The sequence below is a fragment of the Oryzias latipes genome, chromosome 7, assembly GCF_053564925.1.
Source record: "Oryzias latipes strain Hd-rR chromosome 7, Olatipes_Hd-rR_3.1".
NCBI lineage: Eukaryota > Metazoa > Chordata > Actinopteri > Beloniformes > Adrianichthyidae > Oryzias > Oryzias latipes.
The window spans coordinates 18,910,463-18,937,832 of record NC_136243.1 but is presented as its reverse complement, the minus strand read 5'-3'; the positions used below and the strand labels follow the sequence as shown (position 1 = coordinate 18,937,832).

Below are 27,370 nucleotides of genomic sequence, written 5' to 3'. Positions count from 1 at the left end.
ATCCTTCCAGTTTCAGAAAGACAGGAAAACTTTCCCACATGCAGCCTTGTCCAGTTTGACACAGAGCCACAGGGCACTTTTTGATCCGTCTCAGTTAAAAACAGAGCTGACTGTAATTTACTCCATGGAGGATTTTGCTGGAAAATCTCCCACTGATCTCCTTGACTTCTTTCATCAGAAAAATCTTCTTCTCATCAGAGTGAGATTGTGAAACAGCTGTACAGATTTGTCCGAAATTGTGTGTTTGGCGCTGACCATCCCCGTGTCCACTGCGTCTGTCGTGTGGACATTTTGGGCTTTAAAGCAAATTTAAACCTACGCTGAAACACAACTGGACAGACTCGGGACAGACGGAACTGAAGTGTGAAAATCTACATGACTGTTTTTGAGGAAAGAGAGGAGGATGGATTGTGTCTTCAAATAATCCCACTTTTTGATGAGTGAAATGATAAATATAATTAATAATATTCCACATTTTGTGGTTATTTGCATTGTAAATGAGGGGTTGAGTGATTCAGACGCAGCACTACTGACGTCCTGGATGTGTAATGCACGGTCCACCACCATTTAACAAACATAAAAAGCAAACACAGTAGTCATTTATTTAAGAACATTTTATTCAAACTTCTTTGCATTGCTCTGCATTGAAACACCTGCAACACCAACATAAAGACATCTCTGTGCAAACAGAGAACTGAACAAATATGTTCCCAAAGAGGCAGTTGTGTGTACAGATCCAGACAGGCTCATCAGTTTCATGGTTAAAGCTGCTTTGCATAACATTTTCTGTTGGCTTTAATTGTATTATGAAGGTAAAAGGGAAAGGTGATGGAAAGTACCGCTGTTGAGGCCTTCGTCTTCTAATGCTCTGAGATTTCTGTATACAACAGCTGACCTGGATATATTTTTTTGACACTTGCCTTGGATCCCTTCCCAGATGTTTTATTACAGTATTTTTATGTGCTGACTGAGGTGCAGCATGAATTCTTCAAGTTTAATTTAAAGTAGCGTGTGCAAAAGTAGCTCAGCTGCTGACGAACAGCAACATTAACGGAGTGGTAGTAAAGTAGCAAGTTTTTACTATAAAACCCTGAAGTACTTACAATTTACTTAGTAAATAATCATTTTGCCACTTCTTTGGCCTCTGGCATTCCACAAAATAATTTTAGAGACAGCTTGGTCTGTTTGGAAAGCCCTATGCAAATCGGCAGGTTTCTATGGAAAAAAACAGTTACATGTGTGACTTTTGTCACCTTTGCTGTCAACGTTATTTAAAACATTTCAACGTAAAAAGAAAATATCATTTGGAAGATCATCTCCATGGTGGCTGACATTTACAGAGATAAGAATGAGCTGGGGCTTTAGTCGCAAAAGTCAAAACTCAAGAGATGGGTCAGTGTTTATCGCTCCTCGTTATGCAAACAAGTGATAATGATTACCTCTGATATGCTCAACTGTAGAACGGGCTCCAATTTCTTTGAGGATCATGTTTCCAGTGTAACAAAAAAAGTCTGGCACGTGAAACTTGAGATCAAAGCTCCTCTCTTCTCCATGGCGACTCCCGAAGGAGCTCCTGCTCGTGTACGCTTCCCAACTGCAACCTGAACCTGCTCCGTTTCTGGCCTGATGTCGTTTTTGCCGATGACGAGAGGCTCTGTCCTTTCATCTGGAGTAGCAGCGTTTGCAGCCGTCGAGCCAGCCGCCGTGCCAGCCACGTCGACAACAGCTTAGACAGGAGTCTGGGCCACTGGAGCTCACCCCTCTCCATCCCCAGCTCCTGCACTAAACCACTGAAATCTTGAGGTAAACAGTACCGAGAGACGCCTCTAAGGTCTTTTGGGATGTCCTTGCTGTGGCAAAGTCCCTGGAAATAGACAATGGCAACTTGTTGATTTTTGCAGCCCAGCAGTGTTCCTTCCAGAGAGGCCAGAGCCGCCACAAACACAGGTTCCATCACTGCAGACGGCTTCTTCTCTGAGAAGCGGCCTTCTTCATCGCACAGTTGAACAACATCCTTTTTTCTTGCTGCTGTTGTTGCTTTTTTCCATTTTCCCACCTTTCTAATGTCATTGTTAAAAAGCTCTTCCTCCTCTGCTTTGATTTTTTCATGTCTCGTATTTGCTTTTCTGGACCCTGCAGTTCTTCCGTTCATACTCATCTCCAGCCTCCACCTCTCATAGGTCTTCTTGGCATCAGGGCTCCAAATGATCAGCACTTTTCCTTGTGCCTTGCAGACAGCTTCCCACTGTCCATACAGCCAGGGAACTGGACCCAGGTCTGCCACGCCAGCTCTGCTCTCAGACGGCTTTTGGGAGCTTTGGGCCCAAAGTGCCGTGTGCACTGTGGCGCCCAGCTTTCCATGAAGGATCGAGGCCAAGGCGCAGACAGCAGAGACATGCATGGACTGATCTGATGAACACACAAGCAGCAGCGGCCTCTGGATAACCAGCCAGTCTGCATAGAAAACAACAAGATAGGATCAGATGGTGGAGTCAGGCAAGCTCCCAAAGGCACAGTTTGGCCAAATTGTGGTGCTCTAAACCGAGACACGACAACTAACCTTCAGTTACACTTTTGATGACACGCCGGATAACCAATCCAAGAAGCAGAAGAACAACAGCAGACATGAAAGCTGTCGCCGCAAACGTCCCACTTCTGTTGCGCGTGTCTGCAGGAGAAACAAACAACAGCGGGTCAGTTTACTTCAAGCACTTGTGCATTGCAGACTTCAAGTAACCTTTATGGTAAATTAGTACACAATAGTTAAAGCACACTTACAGTCCAAGCACAGAATTCTTCTTCCAATAAGATCTGATTTCCACACCTTGATTGAAAAAAAAAACAGGTCAAACTTTAATATCCAGAGAGTAAAAATAAACTCTCAGCATACAAATGTGGAGATTGTTTTTTACCTGAACACAGGGCTTCTCATCAATAAGGTAAACCGGGACCTCTATGCTTTTCTTGGAAACATTTTTCTTTAAATGAAAAAAAAGACACTTATAATCCAGTCACAGATTATAACAATCCCAAATCACAAGTTAGATTGTTTTCTTAAAATCAAGAACAAAATGTTGAGAAAATGAATTCACCGTCACCACAGCAAACCTGTTAAATGATTTACTAAATATTATTTAAAGTAACAGTTGCTCAACAGTCTATGATTGATCCTATTTGCTATCTGGAATGTATACCTCATTATATAATTCCAAAGAATTATTTTATGACAGATTTCAGATGTTCTCTTTATTTTTATTCAAATCACACCCTATCAACAGGATGTATTTTTATGTGCTGAGTCTATCAAGTTGTTGTCCTGGTGAAAAAACAAAGCCTTCTATATTTTCTATTTTTTTCCCCTATGATCTATTTCTTTCTTCCTCAGTATATAAAGCTTAGGAGTGAGCTTCTACAGAGCACGGAAAAACTTCTGCGCACCCTACAAAAGGGCTCCACTATTAATAAAAATAATAGTTTATGTAAGTACTTTAGTTTTTCCTTTTTTTTTAAACTTTCAACTCCTTTCCCCTCTCTACAGTTGGCTTTTACCTCACTCCTCCAGTCTACTAATCAAAAACTTTGAGGTCAGGTTGATGCTGTCCTATACTTTTCTCATTGTGCATAGATTTATCCCTTTATAGCTATGTATTATTTTTACATTCCGTGTATGTTGCTGTTCACCAGAATGGATTGTTAAAACATAAATGTGGCAAAAAGTGACATGACATTCATCACATATTTTAGTGAAAAACATAAATGTGTATTTCCAGTTTGTTTTTCTTAACCCTAAATATATCAAGATAATAGGGTTTGGTGTGTACTAATACATATCTAACTTAGTAAAACTAAATTGAATTGTTTTATTTCCATGAATATTGATACTCACCATTGCTACTGAGTGGACAGACCCCACCGGTGTGCATCCCACTTCAGTAAGAACACAGAGCTGAGCTGAAAAGTTCCCTGGAGCAGAGGAGGTGAGATGCACCACCATGCTCTGCCTTCCTGGACCAACATCTGCCTCCCAACCAGGTATCTCTGCGATGGAGGAAAAAAACATGAAGGTAAGCTAAGGACAAGTGCTGAGAAATATCCTTTTAGTTCTGACTTACCATTCTGGTAAAGGCAGGAAATGTTATGTTTGTCTTGTAGAGAAAACTAAAAAAGAAAAATAATGAGTAATTCCTACAAAAAAAAATGGATGAAACAATATATCTCTCAAGCAAAAAAATTGGAAGATGCTCACCTTCACACACATCTGAGGATGAATGTCAACACCAGAGGTGCTAAACATCTGCCAAAGAGATTGAAGCGTGTTTAATCATAGCATTAATGATTCTTTAGGAAAGATAGTTTCCATTTCCAAAGATGTTACCAGGTGTACTTCATCTGTCTTCTTCAGAACAGAGTTGGGCACAGGTATGCAGAAGTGTTCCTGAAGCTTCCAGCAGAGGGAGGCAGAGAGGTTGAGACCATTGGCGGGACACTCAAAGCTCCATTTAATTTCAGAGGTGTACAAAATAACTTCTGATGTGCGCAGAATATCTCCAGCATCTATTGAGTGATGGCATATAGACATACATATTTATCAACACACAGTTTGTTATCTTACTGTGTTTGATATTCGTGCTTCCTTAGTGACACTAACAAACACATTAAAAGAGGGCCACTCAAGATGCATTTTATGTCTCCTATTTTTTCCAATGTCCCATTGAATAAGGACTTACACGAAAAGCATTAAAAATGGCTTTACATCTGTACCTTGGGTCATTTTAGACACAAGATAAATGTCTTATCAGTGACAGCTGACACTGCTCTCTGTGAGGAAACGCTTCACATAATAACTCAGGAAATACAAATTATATTTGAGAGACGAGCAGGAGATCAGAGACAGTTGTCTGGGTCAGCCTCCTGCTCTAACAAACGCTGTTCCAGAAGCTTCAGACTGGCTACACCTGATCCAGGTAATCAGCATCTCGTAGGGAAGACGCTGAAAAAGCTGTACTGACCAATACATTTTCATATTTTTGGAGCAGCAGTTTAGTGCACAGCAGCACTCAAAAAACAAGACATTTTGTCATTGATTTTGACATTAATCTCAATGCGATTCTACAGCCACTACAACCTTTTCTCATTAGTGTCAAAGATGCTGGATGACCAAAAACATGGTGAAAGAACAAAATCCTGTAGCCTTGATTGAGCACCAGCTTAAAGTTACACAATTTGGATCAGCCAAAAGTGGAAGGAGGCAGCTCAAATCATAAGAGTTTGTGTATCTACACTGCTACTATCTATCTTCTCAAACATAAACACTACCCTTCTGTTCCCAGAGGGATGCTGTCTGTTGGGGACACATTTCTTTACATACCTTTGCAGTTATGTGTGCTACTTATGTGTGCCATTTAAACTAATAATCAGGCTCATTTGTTTTCTAAGTCCTTGTTCAGGGTCACTGGGTTGCTGGAGACCACGCAGCTACTGTTAGGTGAAGACGAGGTACACACTGGACAGGTCGCCAGTCCATCGCAGGGTCACACAGACAACCACACACATTCACACCTAAGAGACACCTATTAACCTATGGAGCATGTGCCAGGAGAAAACCCGCACATGTAACACAGAAATGTCCCAGCCAGGATTTGAACCAGGGCCTTCTTGCTGTGAGATGAGGGTGCTAACCACTACACTAGTGTTTAATTTAACCGGTGGGAGATGGTCAGCTGTGCTGTGGGAAATTACCCATTCACTGATCTAAAAGCATTTACCATCTCCAGGATATCAGCTCTGTTGTCCAAACAGGCCCTGATAAGCAGAGTAGTTAGGAATATGAAAGATCATACAATACTTTTTTCTTTGTGATTATTTGATTCTATTAAAGACAATTTGATAAGAATATAGGTACCGCGATTTAGCTGCAGCTTCAGCTCTGTTTTCAGAAAAGTCCCGCCCCTTCAACTGTCTCCATCAATCATTCTTGGAAGCTTAATCATACGTCATCAGTCTGACCAATCAGAAGTGGTTAAAGTCTTCACTTAATTGTTCCGATTCTGCTCATAAAGTCTCTCAGTTCCAACAAAAATACCAGCTAAAGCTCGTCTTTAGCGGTGTAGCTTTCCACAGGATCCGGTGTCAGACCGTGGAACAGGTAAACAAAACATTGAAGCTCAGAGAGTGTCTGCGATCTGCTGCAGTTTCGCACTACATCTCCCATGATGCATTGGGTTAAAATGATGGCGTCTCAGCATACGAGTCTTCCCAGTTGAAACCACGATGAACACACATCAAACAGTTTTTAAATCTTCTTGATGAAATCAGAGGTCAACAGTTTAGTTCTCCTTCCAGGTTTGTGTTCATTAAAAGCCAAACATCCCAGAGGTTGGTCCAAGTCATCTTTCTAACTGAAACACTTTTCTATTAACGTCTGGATTATTTTGTATGTTAAACTTAAGAAGAAGTAATAACAACATTTAAGAAACAGGATTAAGGTGTAGTGGCCAACAGACATAATTAAGCTAAATTCAAACAATTTAATCATCTAAAAAGAAAAAAACATTTTTGCTAAAGTTTTCAAAGACTTCATCTTTGATTAAGACAAGAGAAAAACTAATAAAACATCAACATGTTAACTTTTTGTGTAGCTACAGAAAACATAAATATAATGTTAGTCTTTTTGTGTAAAATGTATAAAACATATTGTGATCATGTAATTGTTCAAAAATTACAGTTGCCTTGGCACCAACATTGAAAAAAAACATTTAAAAAATAAATCACAATTTAGAAAGAATATATATATATATATATATATATATATATATATATATATATATATATTTTGTGAGGTTACATAAAAGTGCATGTTAATAAACTAAAGGGTAGAACAACTACCAGGATTTTTGTCAAGGATAAAGTGTGCCTTGGCTCAAGAAAGGTTAAAAAACACTGCTCTACACCACAGTCTGTAAGTAATCCACCTTGATCTGTGCAGTCATTTAAAAATAAAAACATAAGAGACCATATGTGGACTGTACTGATAGATTTGGATCACGTTTAAATTTGTTTTCTAATAACAAAAATTAAAAAACACATCTACGCTTGTATTTCATGACAAAATAAGGTATTTGTTGCAAACATCAATACCTGCTGACATGAAGACTTGTTGTCATTATACTCACCCAGCAGACTTTCATTTTCAAAAGGGCAGATTTTTCGTCTCCTTGCGTCTCCATAGGTGTAATAAGCCTGCGAGTGAAGACAAATGTAAACATGTAAGACACATAGAATGCAGCAAAAAATGATTTTGAAAATTCATCTGGAGCTCACCTCCACACACAGACAGGGCAGCAGGAAAGAGATGTTGAAAACAACTGATTTAGACTGAAAAAAAGAAGAGCAAACTATTGTTTAAACAAGAAAAAAAAAAACCTGAGCTTTCACAGAAACTGGATATTTAAAAGGCTCTTCTTGTTCTTACAACTATTTGTGGGTTGAGAGGCAGCCCGGATCCGTGGACGCAGTACAGAGAATTTAGCTTGTAGCACAACCTGCTGTTGACTTTTTCTGCAGAATCCACAGCCACAGCAATCGTTCTAGACGATTCATTGACATTCACACTGAAGTTTGGTCTGGGGTCTGGGTCACACAAAAACACGAGTGATTAGTCCCCATGTCAACAAGTAAATGTTTCCAGATATACATTCAAAAACAATCTAAATATAAAAAATATAAGTTTGTTTCTAATATTGTGATCCAGAAGAAATGTTTTCTGGTGCTAAGCATGTAGATTATTTCAGTTTTACTGCACTGACTCCAATAAAGTTGCTTTCAAAACCAAAAAAAAAAGGTAGAAATGTGCTTTTGTGCAGATTTTTCAATTAATTAGATATCAGAATTGTGTCGAATCTATTCAAGTGGCTTTCAAGGTTCTTCTTGAGAGTCATAGTGGAGCTATATTATCCAAACAGAATATAGACATGCTACTTCATCCTCAATTTTTTTTATCCATTAAGTGTCCTATCTGACTTAAAACCAAACTATGATCTGTAAAATTTGGGGCTTATTTGAAAAAAATAAAATAAAAAAAGAATGGCGAAAATATGTTTAGATACTCCACCTGATACTTGGTAAGTAACACTGCAGTTTGATGAGTTTGTTATATAAGAGAGGGAAACATTAGACCCAGCTTCAGCTTTGGAACAATTATACTCCAGCTCCCACTGAAAACACACACACAGAGCATCAATGTGAGGATTTTCACCATTTCATTAATTTTCACACAAAAAAATGTCAATTGACAAAACATCATTACCAGAGAAAAATTTCCTTTTTGTAATAACTTTTTGTTACACCTGCATTTTCTGTCTGTCCTGCCATAATTTTCACATCGAAGTCTCCCACTGGGCCACTAAAAAATAAACCATAAATAAAGATTGAATTGCAATGAAACATTAGATGCTGCTTTGAGTTTCTGCAATCCAAACCTCTGAATCCCCTCTTTCTTTTTTCAGGATAGGTCTGATGAGGCGAGCACATCTTCCATGAATTTCAATCTTGGGGCATTCACATAACTCTAGAAAAAAAAGATATATTTCAAAACATTTAGACGTTCTTGGGGATAAAACCGGTAAAGAATTTGAGGCGAACATTCGTACCTTTAACTGTCATCCAAACTCGAAAGGTAATATTTTCAAAGTATCCGTCAGAGTTGTTAAACCCCTCCGAGGTCAGCCTGACTGGACACTCTCCCCGCTCGATATCTGTCCACACGGAGCGGAGCTTGAACGCAACACGCATGCGGTCTTCACGTGTAGTTGGTAACCACATATCAAGCCACTTTTAGGTTGCACAAATGACAAAAAATAAAATAAAAGATACACTTACCGTTTTGACGAACTGCCTAAAGAAAAAAAATCAACGAATACAGTGAAAAAAAATGTAAAAATACGTCACTTTTACTGTTTTAATTTGATTTAATATTATGTAATCTTGTGTTCATTGTTTTTTTTTATCCTCACCCGACATGAAACATCACACTTTGACTTTATAAACTGTGGATAAAAAACGATGAAAAGTATCCAGACGCTGAAAAAACGCCCTTTATTCATCTTAAATCCGAAGCAGTAACAAAGTGTCACTTAAACGCAGTTCCATCACGAGTCCTCTCATTCTTTCCGCTCGTCACTGACTATGCATGTTGGTTCTCGTAAGAGCCGCACTCAGCTGTCTTTGGGGTGATCTGCCGCCCCCGAGTTTGGCTCGTTTTCCCAGGCCCGCATGCCGCGCGGTGACTCAGGCACCTGAAGGCGTTTGCAAGAAAAGAAAAAAAATGGAGCTTTGTTCGGAATAAGTCATCGCAGCTCCGCCTGTCAGTCAGACAGGGAAGGGTTAGAGACTGGAAATAATACACCCCACGTTTGCACTTCCTTGTCGGAATATAATGCTATGCATGAAAAAGTATTGAAGCTGTTCTGTTTTGTTTCTGAATGAAAAGTGCTAAACTGTTTTGTCTCAGTAACTAATTAACCAACTCAGTCAAAAGGGAGTTTAAAGTCATAAATTGCTCCAAAGAAAAGAAAAGAAAAAACTTTTAATTAAGGTTAAAAGAAAACATGCAGGCTGCAGGTTGAGCTCAATAACTGGGCTGAAAATCTGTGCAACCAGTCCATGATGTGAAAGTGAAAGTTGAATCTGTGGGCAACACCACGGATAAACTTCAAGTTTCAAGTTGTGTTTTTAAGGCTACGGTAAATTGAAGATTAAAGGGGCAAATGAGGCTAGCTGGGGTTTTGGATGATCCTTAAACTCTGAGGCTCATCTAAAAAAATCTGGCTCTGTGGTAAAGCACAGTGGAGGTACACTGATAATGTGGGCTTGCTGAAAATGTTTCTTGAAACATAGAAAATAAAATTACATGTAAGGGAAAAAAGTAGTTTAGTATTCAAAGAATGGTCTGGAAATAAATATTTATAGTTTTGAAGCGAATATTTCAATTAATTCTTTGGTCTGTGGGTTGTCAATGGTCAATGACCTTTCAGAAAACAGATTTGCTCTTGTAAAATGGACATTTTTTACTTAATCCCTTTTGATAAAGTCACATTTGCCTTTTAAGAACAAATTTGAAGCATTCAATACTGAACCTAAATTAACATTTTCTATTCTACATATTCTACATTCTTTGAATGGAAAAAAAGCCAGTTATTGAAATATGTCCATATTTTCCAACTTGTTTGGAGATGCTCTTCCTTGCTGCTCTCACTCTAGATCACAATCTCATCTGCAAACATCACGGTCCACAGAGGGTTTTTTTTAACCTCATCTGTCAGTCCATCCATCCATCCATCCATCCATCCATCCATCCATCCATCCATCCATCCATCCATCCATCCATCCATCCATCCATCAGCACAGCAAACAAGAAGGAGCTCAAAGCTGATCCTTGGTGAACCCCATCCTATATCAAAGACCTCATAGTGCCTTACCGCCCAAACAGAACACTTCGCTCACAAAATGAGGGACTGCTTGTGTTTCCTAGAATTTCTAAAAGTACAGTTGGAGGTAGAGCCTTTAGCCACCAAGCCCCTGTCTTATGAAATAAGCTCCCGGCTCATGTAAGAGAGACCGACACAGTTTCTACACTAAAAGTTTGGCTTAAAACATTCCTCTTTGGACAGGCTTATTGTCAGACTTGCTGGTAATTAGAGAATATTTAACTTACTGTTAACATGTTTGAATTAAACTTAACAATAACAATTAGTTATTGTTAACTAAACTAATTGTTAACTCAAGATGCAGGATGCTCCAGATCCTGCCTGCATCTTTACCCATCTACGATTTGACCCGACCCGACTCTTGCACCACACACTCTTCAAGGGATGATCTGATCCCACTGCAACCACACAAATATTTTTCAAGGGACCCCCAGATCCCGCCTGCACTACAATCTATCCACGACCGTACCCACAGACCACCTTTTTTATATATTTTTTTATTAAACTTAGCCCTGACCTGATGGTGCACTGGGGTTCTTTCCTCAACTCTGATCTACTTCTCCTCTCCTCTATTCTTGATTTATTTTTCCATGCCTCTGTTTGGTGCAGTGCGATTCATGTATTCTTCTCCCTCCTATGTATTCATGTATTCCATGGGAGTGATTCCAGAGTCCATGCTCCTGTACTTGGCTGTGGACCCTACCTCTGGCTCGTCTCGCGTCCCCAGCCGTCCCCTCACTCATCTGGATGAAACCCATCTGCTGGACTATTTAAACATGTAGTTGTGGAGTTAGATAAGCTAATTCTTCTCCAATAGTACTGGTACATCGGCTGTGTGTCCTGTGGAGGAACCCCCCCTTCATGTGGACATCCCTGAGGTTTCTTTTTTTTCTCTGGAATCCGTTTTTTGTTTTTTAGGAGTTTATCCTTACTGCGAAGGAGGATCTAAGGGCAGGGATGCCCAGTTTAGTTTAGTCTGTTCAGTTTAGTTTAGCATTCAGCTGTTGAATTCTATGACTTTATGTTCTTTATTATTCATGTTTATTACACAATCATCGACAGGAAGCCCATTGAGATGACTATTGTTGTAAATATTGGGCTATATAAATGAAATTGAATTGAATTGAACTCCAGTCACACCTACAGCACATCTCACCATTGTCTCTAAAGCATGTCCTGCACAACTCCAACACAATTCTCTGCCACTCCAGACTTCCTCATGCAAACTACAGCTCTTCTCTCTGAATCCTGTCAGACTTTCTTTAGATCTACACAGATACATTGCAGCGCCATCTAACCTTTTCTGTTTTACTCTCTAGAATGATCCTCAAAGCAAATGTTTGAATCTGTGCTGCTCTTCCTTGGCAGGAACCCATACTGTTGTTCACAAATCCTACTGAACTACTCTTTCCCAAGTCATCAGCTTTATTCTTCTGTAGGTTCCACAACTCTCCACATTAACATTTTTGAACAAATATTTTAGAAAAATCACAATAAATGAAAGTCAAAACACAACACAAAGGCATACACAGTGCATCGAAAAGTCTGTGGGCTACAGGATTGCCCCCTCCCCATTTAATAATGAGGTTTGCATCTCCACAATGAAATTAGACATCAATTTATGCATAAGGGACAATGTTATACTGAGTCAGAAAAGGCCTCCCAACATTCCCTTATAATCTGAAGGGTTGCACTATACGACTGTTTGGAACAGTTTGTGTATTTCAAGTCAAGCAAATAATAGAGAACGGGTATTAATATATAAATCTCCAAAGGTGGAGGTGGCAACGACCTTCTTCATACAGACATCAAAACATCACATCTAACAGGCTTTAAAGAGAGGCTAGGACATTTGGCAGTATAGGAAGTTTGTCCTATAGGCTGTTTCTTTCTTTCTTTGTTTTTTTAAGGTAATAGCCTAATAATAAAGCCTTATAATGGGAAGGCAGGGTCCATCTTCTTTTGAATGTTTGTGAAGATGTAGTAAAGAAATTCTTTTTTGTTTCCCCACAAAAGGGCAAGACAGTAGAATTTAGAAAAAAAAAAACTAATGATGGAAAATATACAAGCACATTCTGCAAGGAAAAAAATAAAAATAAAAAAGCAAAACTCAGCATCCTGATTGAGTTAATATGGCCATTTATGGTAAATGTGATTATCAAGAACCTTTAAGTTTATTTAAAAAAGAAATTTATGGTTTCTAGTTAAATTGCAAAAAGTTGAACATTTGTGATGCAGCCATTTGCCACCTGAAATGAAACATTTCTGATAAAACTTTGTTAATCCATCTCCCAAAATGAAAATCCATGAACCGTGAGGCCTTAATCTGACATAAATGCAGAACCGCATGCGTTTTCATTTGTTCGATTGCGGACCAACGAGGCAATTTCCACACGCATTTAACAAAAAAAATAAGGCAGCAAAGAGATTCCTGTAGTCCTGTTACTGTATAAACTGTTGTCCATACCTTTTGGTTACCTGTTATACAAGGTTAACTTCAGGAATGCTTCTCTGCAGATAAGACCAAAACATAAAATAAAAGTCATGTATATGGTCTGCTCTTCTTTACTTTTCAGGTTTTACAGCCTATATGTAACAAATCAGCTTGAGTGCACGTAAAGACGAGCTCTGCAAATCATAATAAAATCGTAGTTTGAGGCTACTGCCTACCGCTGATAGTCCACACTAAGCAGATTTGGCAGGTTTTGCAGTTCTTTGTTTAAAAAGGAAACAGTGTGTTGGGTTAAAGCTGATTTCTACCAGAGGAGGTTCAAAGGAAGTCTCAATACCATACACTCTCCTTCCTCGCATGAGCACACTGTTGAAACCTCAAACTGACAGTTATCAGCCGTTTCTACCAAAGCTTTGTTTGTTGCTGCAGGAAATAAGCTGTCATTACTGAAAATGTAGAGTTAGTGTGTGTGGGCGTTGTTGTTTGGGAGCCCTGTATTTGGCGTGGACAGCAACTTGAGCTCGTTTTATTGAGAGTATATTTACTATTTTCCCTTTGACCCCATCTAACGTGGCGACAGATAACATATAATTTTAAGGAAAACGTGATCCTAATGCTTTTATTCTTGTGTGGAGTTGACCCTTTAAGGTGTAATTTTGCTCCACCGTTAAGCAGGGAAGATGCAGTCACAGTACTGTAAGTCTGGCAGTGAAATTTGTAGACTGCACAATGAAAGCTATTGTATGCACAGTGACATGGTATGTGCTCGCTTTGTGTTTTTAAAGGCAGTTTGACCAGTCGAACAGGACTTAAAGCCTATATCTGCAGGATAGGACACTTGGAGAGTAAGAGAGGGAAGTCACTGCTTAACCCTTGTGCTATCTCAGATGACCCCACCCTTACATTGACGTGTTCTCCCTACCATGACAAAGGTGGAGAAAGGTGGAAAGATTTCATGTAATCCATGGACACCAGTGAAGATCACAAATCATTGAAGAAAAAAGGTTCAGAGCACTGTCTAGTGGGTCTAGATGACCCAACTCCCAATGTTAACGTGCCTACGATAGCTCAAGGGTTAATGTACATGAGTCACTGCTCTCCACCTACAGGTCAAAATTAAAATGACCAATATTATTACATATCTGTAGCGTGTACGATCATACATAAATCCCTGCAAAGCTTCCTGGACCAACGCCGTTGTCAACAGGCAATAACTTGACTGGTCATGTTATGGTGTGTTGGCAGCACATAATTATGACTGAACTTTTCCATTGAGATGGATCACTGGCAGGATCATCACCTTCGGCTGAATATGAGCCAAATTCCCCAGAGAATCATCTGAAAAGCACAGTTAGGGTAAACAAAATAATCACAGCACAAGTTAAAAAAAAACAAGAATCCTTTTTTTTTATTATTATTAAACTCATATTTTTATGCAATGTGTATATATAAAAGATCTAAAGCCAACAGCCTGAGACTCAGACAGACAGTGAGGCATTTGTGTTTTTCTTTTTAGTCTTTGTTTGTTAACCGAGTCCAAAGCAAGTGACAGGTACACATGTTAAAAAAAAGAGACAACATGAGCGACAAAGACGGCTGTGCAGTCGGAGTGATCATTGCTATTAGTCCATGATTGGGGAAAAAAATGGACCTTATTAAAAACAATAAATTACAGTAACATTGATTCGACAACGAGGGTTGGCAGCAATGTCTCTGTGCTCCTCTGACAAACGACAACATTAGCACCAGGCTTGTTTCTCTTTATAAAAAAAAGGTGGAGAAAGGATGTGGAGATGTGTTGAGAGGGGCAGCGTTTCCAACCTGTACCTCAGGATCTGTGCGTTGAAACATGCATTTCGCCGTTCATATATAACATTACAGGTGGGATTGTGTGATGTGGGGAGGCATAGTGTGATAAAAAGCTCCGTATTTTTCAGTCTGTAAACCATGATCGCGTTTGCTTTTAAACATATCGACCACAACATATCTGGAATACTTTGATTTATGATTCTCATCGTATATTTTCAAAATAATTTTTTTCAATATCACCGTTTCAGTTCTCTTAGTTACAATATTTTACATGTTGGTAAAATTCTGTGTAGTGTGCATGACTGTTTGTGTAGCTGGGGGAGGGGCCAAAGAAGTGGGCTTTTTCTTTTCTTTTCCACTCTTTGCTACTGGCACTGTTCAGGCTCACGGACCGGATGGATTTAGTCACCAACACTTGGAAGAAGCGGCATGTAGCGTCTGTTTGGCTTCAGTCACTATCACTGGTCTCACTGCTGGGGTCCCCCTGTACTTTGCTGCGGTGCTGCATGGCGCGGTGATAGGCCACTTGCACCGATTTCCGAATGTTGGATTTCCGGCCCTCTAGCATCTTCTCCTTGTCGAGCTCCTGGTCCACTCCAAGTGGCACCAGCTTAGAGCGAGGCAGCCACTGCCTGCATGGACAAAAACACAGGTTCTCTTAGTTATTCCTGTAGACTACATTTGATTTACTTAAATGTTTGCTTCAAAAGAAAATGAAAAAACTATTTAAATGAGTAAGCTGAGAGAATCCCCATGATTACAAAAGTACAAAACTCTCTGGGGTCCATTGTTTCCTGTGGAGTTCCTGATTCTTTACAGGGTGTGACTTGCGTGACGACAAGATAAGCTTCTGCTTGAGGCACGAACAGCTTTACAGCCTTCATCAGTTTTCTCCACCTTTGATTGTTCTTTTTCTGCAAACGGAGCAAATGCTAGAGCAGAGGCTTTGCACACAGTGACCTAAAACGCTGCGTGGTCTTTCCCTCTCATACTCAGAAACAAAGTTTGTCCTATTTCTGCTAAATGAGCTGATGTCTCTCACCTTGTACAACAGCTGCAGTTGCTTTGAAGTGTTGCCGCAAACTCATTTGCCTTCTCAGCACCCAATAACATCAAAAGCTTGGTTTTTGCAAGATAGTTTGACTTTTTAGCACACTGCCTCCTCCTTTTACCAGAAAAGTTTCTACACTAAACGTGAGGTTGATAAAAGAAGCTAATTAAAACAAAGTAAAAGTTTACATTTGAGAGGTAAAACTACCGACAACTCCACTGTCAGTTGGGTAGGATTAAAACAATGAAATAAACCAAAATACATTTACCAAGTCCTTTTGTTGTCAAAGAAAAGAACAAGGAAGAGGTGCTCCCTCGCCTCCTGGGTCATCTGCTCCCCAAGTTTCAGCACATCCACAGGAGGCACAGGGATTGGGACACCCCGGTGAAATACCCCCTCCCTGGGCATTTTGGGGTCAATTATCTGCAGGGGAACAGTGGCACAAAGAGGATAAGACACACAAACCAACAACTCAGATCCAGATTACACTACAAATCCTGTGAGTCTCACCAGGGCAGGGTAAGAGGGATAGCCTCTGCACTTGGCCCACACCAGGTCCAGAGCCTCCAGAGACGAATAATCATCAGAGGTCATCCAACATCCTGACCTGTCCCGGCCACGAACCACTGAGGGCAAAGATGGTTGTTCTTTTATCCAGCTGTCTTTTTTTTTGTTATCTTTTTGGTGGTAAATCTTAAACATGGGAGCATTTAAAGCATTCGAGCAGTCTTTACGGTAACTCTTCTACTTTTAACATACTTAATGTAATTCTAGCAGATTCTGAAGAGGAGAAAGAAGCCTGATGCTTCACACTTAACAGCAGTGACGTGCAATCAACGTAAACCAGCTGATTCTGTCACAGAGGAAAGTGGCTTTGCGCCGTAATGCAACATTTTACATTAGCAATGTGTTGAATATGGGTGCAAAGACGATATGAAAAGCTGCTATTCAAAATAAACTGATTCATGTTGATCGCGTGATTTGTCAAGGAGTTACGGTATGTCAAAGAGTGTGTGCTATTTAGGAGTAACCTGCAACATCTCCAGTGTTAAAGCCTTCATTTAGTGGTAGTGGGAATGCTCTGTTGTTGATCTTCTGACTAACATACTGCTAGCTCATTTGGCTACTCTGCTGCACAACCTGCTGTTTGGTTGCACATGCGAGTCATTACTTTGATGTGTAGCTTTAAATTTTGCAATAAAAAGCGTTGCATGGAACTATTTTCATTAACACTGAATGATTCTAAAATAAATACGTGTTTTGTTTTAGCACATTAAAAAGATTAAATGATGTCTCAGACATTTATCCGTTACAATCACAAAAATCTCTATTTAAAAGCAGAATGCAGGAAAACCCATAAATGAATTGAACACATACATCATGGCTAAAACAGGAAATAAACCATGACTACGTTTTCATGTTAAAGCATTTCTGCCAAATCTAAGTTTAATGAGAAACAGAAGCTGGACGGTCTGCTAAAACCCAATCAAAACGCCAGGTGGTAAGCAGGTCATCAGGTGTTTGAGTGGCTTCATAATCTACTCAGGTGAGGAAAGGACCATCTGGTCCTCAAGAACTTCCTCCCTGCCTGTTTTCCAGTTCTCCCTGCATCACTTGGTGCTAAATCAGTCCAGGTTTAGATGGACTGAATGCTCCTGACCCAACAACAGTAAAGGCAAAGACAGCTAGAAGAATAGTTGCCACTCTGGAGAACCAACGTTTGGCATCTCCACTCGCCAGTGGGAATTTTATTAAATGTAAAAAGATTTGGATTCTCACTTAACCTTGAGGAGAGGCAGATTTTGATGTTTATTTTTCTATACAAGCATCGAATTCTGAAGTTAGAGACAAGTGGTGTCAGACATGAAGTCACATACAAAGGCAGTACTAGAAAGAATGGTTAAATGAGATAAGATCAGGACTCAAAATAAACGCCCACACTCGCACTGTGCGGCTTTGTCTGTGGGGAACTAAGCTTACAATGTGAGACGCTCCGCGATCCTCCAACAGAGTATGAATCATTTTCAGTGCCGGAAGTTTCCTCACTGCTGTCCTCATGGAAGGCGGAGCGTGGAAATGATGCCTTTCCTCTGCCCTGCTTAGACGGGGTTGTGCTGAGACAAAAACACACAAGAATATCATTACCAGTTCAACACAAACGAACAAATAAAAAGCCTACTTGTTTGCTCTGAAACTACGTCTAATTGGGGGTCTCTTTGACTGCAACAAAGGGTTTAAAGCAAAGTACCTGGTCCTGTCAGATGCTGCACTGCTGCTGCTGCTGGTTGTGGACTCAGAATCTGAGCTTGAACGAGGGAGACGAGACTCACTTCTGTACACACGGAAACTTTCCGTCACAGGCTGGTTTCCTGTATCAAAGCCGTTACTTGGTAAACCTGAGAGTAAGAGACACAGACAAGAAAGTCAGTGTGGGACTTACAAATGAAACACTACAAGCATGAATTTTCTTTTTTTGGAAAACGGCCTAGATTCTACCTGGGAGCAAGTCGTCATTGTCACTGTCGCTGTCAGAGCTGGAGCTGGTGTGGGGGCTTCGGGGCCTCTTCCTCGGCTTGCCCGTTGGCAGTAAAGCCAGCTGTGGGGGGCCGATGGGGCTTTGGCTCACCCCAGCACCAGGATAGCCAGCATCCCGGTTCTTTGGGGGACGCCCTGGCCTTTTGGGGGGTCCAGCCATTTTCTGGTTCTTCTTAGAGAAAAGGACGGACGTCCTACGTCCAACCTCTGGTGCTAGAGAAGAAGAAGATACAGTTAGGTCCTATTGCACAGACACAAACGAATGTTCATTTTTCTGATAGTCAAAATATTGTGATAGTGTCTGAGCATTTTCAAAACATGCTCAGAGACTGACCTTTTCCTCCAATTTCTTGACTGCTGCTCTCTCCACCCTCATCATGGTGTCCTGCAGAAGATGAGTGATGAGGGAGAGACAAGCCCCGGTCACCCACAGACTCTCTGACCCCCATACCGGAGCCTCCCTCCCGCTGATGCGCAAGCTTCCTCTTGATCACGCTGATCTCCTTTCTTAGAGCTTTGGCTCTGCGAGACTGACCGATGCTGTGCTTTCCTGAGTTGACCTCGTCGAGGCGCGCCTGCAGGTAATGCAGCTGCTCTTCCAGAGGCAGCCGCCGCCTGTTCTCTGGCAGAAGCAGTTCTGTGGGAGGCAGGGATTGTCATAGCTTTTGAAAATCTGGCTTCACATCAAAACTGTTGAATGTGTGGAAAACAGAGAGAAAATGGCTGTTTTAGTGTAAACAACTATTTAGGTTTCTCAAAAAGAAAGAAAAAACAAATTGTAAAAATTATATTTTGTGTTTTTTAGGAATATACAGTAAAGTGAATGCAGTTAAAAAAACTGTGGCTGCATTTTAGGCCCAATTCAAGTGCATGAATGACATACGCCATCTATTGGCCATATGCATTCACTGCAACCAAGATTTGAACACTTTCTTTGCATCAAAGTCTGCACAAAACTGTTGTTATATCAACATTTTAACAAACAATATGTTGCAAATTGGGATACAGTGTTTTGTAATTTAATTTAATTCAGTTCATTTATAAAGTGCCAGATCACAACCAAGGTTTTCTTGAGAGACTAAAAGGGAGAAAAAATGAGCTTGTCAGCACTGTTGCCTCAAAGCCAGAATGTCCCTGGTTCAAATCCCAACTGAATCCTTTCTGTGTGGATTCTTTTCAGATAGGTTGGTCCCACAGTCCAGAACCATATTTCATTGAATATTTGGGGACTCCAAGTTGCCCCTCAATAGTACATGTGTGATATTCTCTCATGTCAGGGTCAGACCTGCCTTCATCCCATCATAGCTGGGTTAGGCTTAAGCAACAACCATAACCCCGCTTTAGGATGAAGCAGGTATAAATAGATGAATGGATTATGTAAATCAGTGGTCCCCAACCTTTTTCAGGCCTCAGAGGGGTTTAATGTCAGACTACATTTTCACGGTCTGGCCTGCAAGTGGCTGAAGTGGGAGTCCTTTTTATTTTCTTAAGCCCCCACTTTCCCTTAACTTGTGAGAGTAAAGTTTATCTTCATCTCCTATAAAATATCCGCATCTGCTTTAAACTTTACTTGTAAGCTACATATTATGTAGAAGCCATTACAATGTGATATAGATTTTTCCTTAACCCAGAAATTACAACGTGGAAGCTAAAAATCAGCTCACTTCAGTCTTATCAGACTCTTACGGTGTGATGGATAAATAAAACAAGTAAAAAAAAGTCGCTAAAACTGGTATTTTCTAAAAATAAAAATAAATCCACCACTTGATCAACTTTACAGTCAGCATCCCTGTAACATTAGACATATGGTTGCCGAATATGATGCATTTTTATGGTGTGTGAGAACAACTGTTGCAATAAATCCATATTTAGAGTAAAGACTCCTGTTTTTTTTCTGATTTCTTTAAAGTCAAAGGCGGATTTTCTGTTTCCTCATTGGCACTTTTCTGTGTTTCGAAATTCTCCAAATATGTTTATTTTTTGCTATCTTTTTATTTAGTGGTCGTTGCAGCTGCTTTCAGAAAATAGTGAATAGATTTTTTAACACGTGATCAAGCAGCTTGACATGTCTGATGACTGATTTAGATGTGGTGGGGAGAATCCAGTAGCTTTCTAAAAGAAAACTTCCTTCAAAATAAGATTATTTAAAAAACTGAGAAAATGTAGGTCATTTTTTTCCCCCACGGCTGCCTGGTACCATCTGTCCCACGGACAGCCACTGGTCCTCGGGACAGGGGTTGGGGACCACTTGTGTAAATTATCTTATCCAAATTCCTCAAAAATGAATGACCCAGATGTTTTCTACAAATTAGGACATTTATTTTTTTCCTCTTCTTCAAATGTTTTGACCAAAAAATCTTTAGGAAAAGTGAAAAAGAAGCACCTACCATCTTCATTGGAAGACAGCGTCCGCTCTCTTTCTCTGTCCCTCTCTCGTTCTCGTTCCCGCTCTCGGTCTCTCTCCTGTTCCCGACGGGTGTCTGGGCTAGTCTCCCGGTGAAGGTGCATCCCGCTCTCATAGTCGAAACCTATCCGATCAGCTTGCCGCTTCGCGGCCCTTATGACTGCCCCGCCCATCTCTCTGAGCCGCAGGGCAGCGCGGTAAAACACCGTGTCCTTAGCATTGTATTTGAGACAGTTGTTAACGATGAGGCCAAAGTCCCCCTCGAAGGCCTCAAAAGTGAGGTAGCGATGGGACTCCAGCAGGTTCCACATGGTCTGAAAGTCCATCGGAGTGTCAATATGCTCCAGGTAATCTGGAACCTGCAAAGTAAATGGAAATGATCAGTAAGAAGATGCAATCCAATGAAAATTGTGTTTTTGGGGTTTTGTAGCATTTGTCTCATGATGAAGGACATACTTTTAGGAAATTAACCATAAAAACTGCATTTCAGAGTATTTCTTTATTTCAAATTGTTGCAAATCAGGGGCTGATGCAAAAAAACAAACAAAAAAGCACTTTGAAAAAGTGTACCGGTATATTTGCACAGTACAAAATTCCGCCCTATTCTGATAAATCCATTTGTAGATGACTAGATCCATGTACGTCTTCGTTTTCCTCGTCAGCTAACATCTGGCTCAAAACTGTACAGCTGGAAAGCTCCAACATCGCTCGCCATTTTTGTTGCACTGTTAACTTTAGGTTGGGGTTGTGAGGGGCTGTATGCTAGCAGGAAAGAGTTTAAACAAAAGGATGATGGGAAGTGGGGGTGGGCAGACCTACTCCAGCCCAACAGTTCTGCCCACAACTCAGAGTTTCTGATGAATTACTGCAGCTCTGCAGAAACTATGTCCTAGAAAACAACACAAGTTTTTTTTTTATTTTACCTTAAGACAACATAATCATGATTAAAAGACCACTGGGAACGCATTTAAAACAGACCAAAAGATGAGGGGGACTTTAAAGTTAAAATTCGATTGCATAGAAAAAAGCTTTTACTGGTATTACGCAAACAAATCAATGCTGAATTTTTGGAAGTGCAGTGCAGAAAGTAAACCTAAATATTTGCAAATTTAACAAATGAACAAGAGTAATCAGACTTTACAAATGTAAAGATATTTTGAGAACAAAAAAGCTTTCGTCTGGTAATTCACCTCTTCAAGTGGCACAGGCTCAGTAAAAAAGTTGTTAGTGTCTCTTTCCTGTAGCTGTTCCAATGTACTTCTCAGAAGAACTAGGAAAGGAGTCAGCTGCATTTCCAGCACCATCTGCTGCACTTTAATCTGAAAGCAAGCACATTTTTAGAAGTGTTCACATGTCAACGTACAAAAACACACAGAAAAACAAGTCTGTTACAGTGAAACACTAAAACCCTGTGAAAGTCTCGACGCCGTATCTCACCGTCTCCCTCTTGAGTTTCTCCCTCTTCCGGATGAGCTCCACCAGCAGCCTGGCTCTTTCCAGGTCATGCCTCAGCCTCTGCCAAGCTTTCAGCTGCTCCTTCAAGGCAGTCTGTTTTTCTTCACTGTCTCTCTGAAACACCAAATGAAACAAAAAGCCGTTAACACGTTTGAGCAGACGACGCTGAATTTTCTTAGTAGTTAATACTTACAGATGCAACTTGTGCTGAAGGCTGTGGTGGATGTGGTTCAACATGCCGGTGGGAGGGCAGGTGCGTCTGAAGCCGTCGCAGAAGAGGCACACCATTGCGACTTTGCCTCTTGAGGGTCCAGTAGCTGTGAAGTCGCTGCATGAACTGACTCTTCCTGGGTACCGTCAAGTTGCTTGTGATTTTACTGAGCCTACAGAGAAGCAGACAGCGATTATGTTCCAGGAGCCCTACACTTAATAGGCAAAAGCCCTGTAATGCACACGCCTACCTGTGTGGAGGTATGCAGGGCACAGACACTACTGGTGCAGCAGCTCTTCTCTCTGCCAAGATCTTCCTTGCCTTTTTCATCTTCAGCCTGGATTTGGCTTTCGCCCTCTTTGCTCTTTCCGAGCTCCAGCCCTTGGAGTCATCGTCGTTGCACAGACTGGGCTCATCGTCATCCTCAAGCTCTCCTTCACTGTGGGATGACCCCATGCTGGCCCCTCCCACCCCTCCTAAAGGTCGGGCTGAGCCCGGGGGCGTGTGGATGTCACAGTATGCCGTCTTGCGAACGCTAAAAGAGGTGCCGTTGGCCCCAGTCTCTCTGACAGGCTCCATTTTCATATAGAGGCCAGCCTGCTGTGCACAGGTGACGTGGAAGGCTGTGTAACAGTTGGCTTTGTGACACTGGATGCAGGCACCTGAGCCTCGCTGCTTGCAGATGTAGCAGGTGAGCTTCCAGCGCGCAGGAGGGATGTGCTCGATGCTATCAATTGGCTCGAGGAAGACTGTGTTAGCAAAGCACACCTAAAAAAAAAAAAAAAGCACAACAGGAATTTAAAAAATTAGCTTTACTAAGACAATAGATGGAGTTCATCACTAAACCAGCATTTATGTAGTAAGGTGGTGCAGATTTTACCTCTGGGATCCAGAGAGCACACACTACATGAGCCCAGCGCGAGTCATCCGTCTGTTTGAAAGCGCCTCCCTTGTTGGGACAAAGAGCACAGTCCACAGCTCTGCTCGGTGACTGCAAGCAGCGACGGCACAACCACTGACCCTCGGGGATATAGGGCACACCATAGCACTCCTGGTGAACGGCCAAGTTGCACATGTCGCAAAACAAGATGACGTTGCTGTTCTGACACTCTCCATCGTTACAGATGCAGCAGACGGCATCCTCGTCAATTAAGGTACTGGGATCGGTCTGAGAAATCCAACAAGAGACGCCAAAACTTTAAAGCAATCCATGGAAGTTTCAGTGCTGAAACCGTGTTCTTGTATGAACTTAAACTACCTTGTTGTGGCTTTCAAAGTAGGACTCCTTCTCCAATCGGTCCATGAGGTACTCAAAGACCTCCTGAGGGATGGGGGGCACGCCATCACGCCGCCGCTTATCGTTCATGATACCAAGCCAGATATAATCCTCCTCATCAATATCATACTCGACCTCCTCATCCAGCTCCTCTGCTGACTTATCAATATACCTGAGGAATAGAATCGGTAGGGAGGGTTAATGTGGTTAAGATGAGCCAAAATGAACCGGATAACAGTTCTAGCACATGGAGAATGGAAAATAAATGTCTAACAGCATCAAACAGGTATGCTTTGCAAATAGTTATGAATCCCATTGGGGTCCTGAACACTTACCTGTAGTAAGATGATGGTCGAGGGGGGGCATCGGGTCTATCTTGGTCCAGTTCTCTAAACACAGCTTCTGGGAGTTTGACGGCAGGACCAGACTGAGAGTTGTGGTGATGAGATGAGCCATCCTTCTTCTTTGCTTTGCTCTTATGCTTCCCAGTCTTTGGTGTTGCTTTGGCCCCGTTGGAGGATGTGATATCAGAACGGTCTTTGCAGCTCCCTCCCACTTCACTGCCTCCACCTCCACCGTCGCCGCCGTTACACACACCTCCCGTGCTATTGCCAGTTCCAGATGGCAGCGCATCATCAGCATCGCTGTCCTCCTCTGACACCACATCAATGTTTTCGAAGATGCTAATGCGATGAACACGGCCTTGGATCTCCAGTTCGACCATGCTCTGTGCCTGGGCATAGGTCATGGTCTCCCTCCCCGGAGAGTGGGAGTGCTCTGATCGGCTGGGGCTCCCCGGCGTGTTTCCTTCATGACCCTGTCCTCCATTGCCTCCGCCATCATCCGTATCCGCTGAACCAGTCAGAGAGGCTCGAGGGGGCCGTCCTTTCCTCTTCTTCTGTGGCATAGTCTGTGCAGGAGTTGGATTGTCATGGTCATAATGGTACAGGTGATACTCAATGCCACTGTAGCTCTTGTAGACCTTACGACAAGTCTCCACAGGACACTCATAAGGGGGCTTGGTGGCCCTAAGATTGTGACAGAATGTCTTTACATCAAAATCCAGCCCCATTGTGCCAACAGACACTGCTGGGACATATGATGCTCAAGTTTACATCTGTAACAGGAAAACACAAATGGGAGCCAAGATGTAACACTGACCAGATGTCTTTAGGTGATAGTACAACATATCAGAAGAGTAACTAACTTTTTTCTTTTAAATTTGAGAAACCTATATTGATATGGTGTAAATATTTGTGTATTTCCTTTGATGATTAATACAAATTATTAGATTTGTCAGTTGTCTGCGAAATCAGCTATGTGAAGTGGTAACTTTTAACGTTTAACTCAAACTTTGATCAAAGGATTTGTTGGTTAAACCAAGGGGTGCAATGATTAATCGATGAATGGATTTTGTATTCCTACAATCCAACCGAATTGACCTTTACCATTATAAAACAATTTCAAAATGAAATAAATTGATTATATCGATATTGGAAAATACTATTTGGACTGAGGCACGGTGGGTTTATTTTCCTATAACGTAAAAACAACCAAGTGCATCAGAGAATGTCAACTTGCGTTATGTCAGCAAAAATGGATTATGGCATCATTATAGTGTAGAAATACTATGACTTTGCAAAGATGTGACCATGCAGTGTGGTCGAATGGTCTAATAATGTTCTGTTTGTAATATTTTACGTGAAAAAAACAACAGTGGGCTGAACTTTATGAAACTAAAATGTGAACGGATTTGCCATTGATTCTTGTTAACGTGTTTGTTTCATTTACACTTAATTATCTTGCAAGAAATCTGGAAAACTTCACCTGTTCAGTACCCAGGTATTTATGTCTGAGTCACACTGCTTGAATTTCTGGCTAAAGTTGTCCTGGATCAACTTTAGGTCAGTGAACGGGATTGTTCAAAATGAACCTATATTGACTATAAATCGTATCTTCAACCACAAATCTTTAAATGGATCGAATCATTGTTAAAAAGGAATCGTTACACCCCTAGTTAAACTACGTCTTAGAGTTATTGTAACAATAAATCAAAAGTTTATGTGAAAACTTGCAAATTAACTTAAATTGGTGGGATTTTTAGCAGGAAATGATTTTTGTTGATTGCTTTAATACATCCTCGTGAGCTGGGTACGGTGAAGTCATGTAACCAAGAGGCTTCCCGTAGTTGTAGTGACAAATAAATAGTTGCAAATGTCTCCCAGTAACAGGTGCATTTCAGTGCCATTACTACGACCCTTACATCTTCAGTGAAGCTGAGGTGACCATTACAATAAAACTACAGCAATACACCACTGTTCACAGGCTAAAGGAAACACAAGGAAAATAAATTAAAATCCAGTAACAAAATAAAAAAAACAATTAAAATAACAGAGTTTATATTTCTAAGAGAAACTCAAACACGTAGCTTTAATCTTGTTAACTAGCGTTTTCAGTCGCCTCCACAAACAATGACAACAGAAAGCGCTATTAGCCATCATGCTAACAACAGCTAGCAAACAACATTAGGTCACGAAGCGAATAGCGCCAATAACTGTAACGTAGCCTCCATAAACACAAACGCAATTAAACATTGAGCAGAGCCATCTTTACTTTAGTCCTTACTGTTGTGTTGCTTTTCAGTTGCATACTTCACGGTGACGTTTAATTCGCTTTGCTAAAACTGTAGCTGAGTTCCCGTGGTAAACGTTAGCGAAACAAAGAAAGACATGTCAACGTAAACACCACAGAGCATCTCGGTAGAACTACAAATACACAATTCTGGAAAGTATTTGGAGTTACGTACACTGCAGGCTGGCTGGAGTCATTCAACCCCGGTGTTTCCCTCCATAACGACCTCACCCTGGTGATTCCGGAGACTGGGCAGCGATTTGACAGTTTAACATCGGGTTTTGTGAGACTAACAAACAATAGTGGGGAATTCAAACGCTTGACCAAACTAATGCTAGTAAAAATGTTATTTTCTGTGATACTGTGTCTTTTGAGTGTTTTACTAGTAACCAAGGAAGCCCGTGCGTACTTCTTTTTGACGAAGGGTCTGACGAACGTCAGTTTGTTTTCAGGACATGATAGACTGAGATGGATTGCGATAATTGCTAAGTTGTCGCCTACTGGCTCCCACTCAGAACTTTAAATGTGAACAGATTCCCCACATAACAGTATTACGTTAACATTGTAGTTCATGACTGGCGTTATTAACACTTACAACTCCACGTTCCTCAAGAAAGACTGCGTGCTTCGGAAACCTCACAGCAGCTCAGGATAGCAGTTCGAGTTTAATTGATTTAAAAAAAATCCCAGATGAGATCACAGAGATCGTAATTGCAGTGGGATGTTTTTATGAAACAATAAAATATCCAGGTACTTTCATTGTGTATTAAACAATTCAGGAATACGGATGAACAAAAGGGGCAACCATTGCAGTAACGCTGCGCAGCGGAGGCAGTTCGACACATTCGACACGGAAAGCAGGATCTAATTCGACCGTTTTCTTTGATTGGATCAGACAAAGGGATACTGGGGGCGGGAGCTCCATTCTGATTGGTGGTTGTGTTGAGTATGAGTAGCTGATTGGTTGTTACAGTTAGATTGGGCGGGCTCATCTCAGAGAAGATCCAATCGAGAGCAAGCCATTTTACGACTTTGCGTCTTGTGTAGTGCCTGTGTTTGAAT

General features: G+C 41.0%; 2 protein-coding genes across 18 annotated transcripts; both read right to left on the bottom strand.

Annotated features, from left to right (window-relative positions):
- Positions 1 to 599: 599 nt before the first annotated feature.
- Positions 600 to 9,323, bottom strand: LOC101170430 (uncharacterized). Its single transcript, XM_011477276.4, has 17 exons — positions 9,012 to 9,323; positions 8,878 to 8,893; positions 8,649 to 8,753; positions 8,478 to 8,566; positions 8,306 to 8,401; positions 8,111 to 8,213; positions 7,472 to 7,629; positions 7,321 to 7,374; positions 7,173 to 7,239; positions 4,376 to 4,554; positions 4,247 to 4,294; positions 4,113 to 4,158; positions 3,887 to 4,038; positions 2,913 to 2,978; positions 2,779 to 2,824; positions 2,561 to 2,668; positions 600 to 2,454 (listed from the first exon to the last, which is right to left on the bottom strand). Exons 1-17 carry the CDS (start codon positions 9,099 to 9,101, stop codon positions 1,532 to 1,534), a joined length of 2,346 nt encoding a protein of 781 aa, XP_011475578.2. The 5' UTR covers positions 9,102 to 9,323; the 3' UTR covers positions 600 to 1,531.
- A 4,994-nt stretch (positions 9,324 to 14,317) lies between these two features.
- brpf1 (bromodomain and PHD finger containing, 1) lies at positions 14,318 to 27,183 on the bottom strand. 17 transcript variants are annotated; one of them, XM_011476739.4, is made up of 17 exons: positions 26,904 to 27,183; positions 26,484 to 26,556; positions 24,013 to 24,794; positions 23,660 to 23,849; positions 23,282 to 23,569; positions 22,652 to 23,169; positions 22,384 to 22,573; positions 22,173 to 22,304; positions 21,926 to 22,054; positions 20,719 to 21,094; positions 18,666 to 18,968; positions 18,293 to 18,544; positions 18,045 to 18,192; positions 17,777 to 17,910; positions 16,307 to 16,422; positions 16,065 to 16,219; positions 14,318 to 15,377 (listed from the first exon to the last, which is right to left on the bottom strand). In XM_011476739.4, exons 3-17 carry the CDS (start codon positions 24,747 to 24,749, stop codon positions 15,194 to 15,196), a joined length of 3,852 nt encoding a protein of 1,283 aa, XP_011475041.1. In that variant the 5' UTR covers positions 24,750 to 24,794; positions 26,484 to 26,556; positions 26,904 to 27,183; the 3' UTR covers positions 14,318 to 15,193.
- Positions 27,184 to 27,370: the final 187 nt, after the last annotated feature.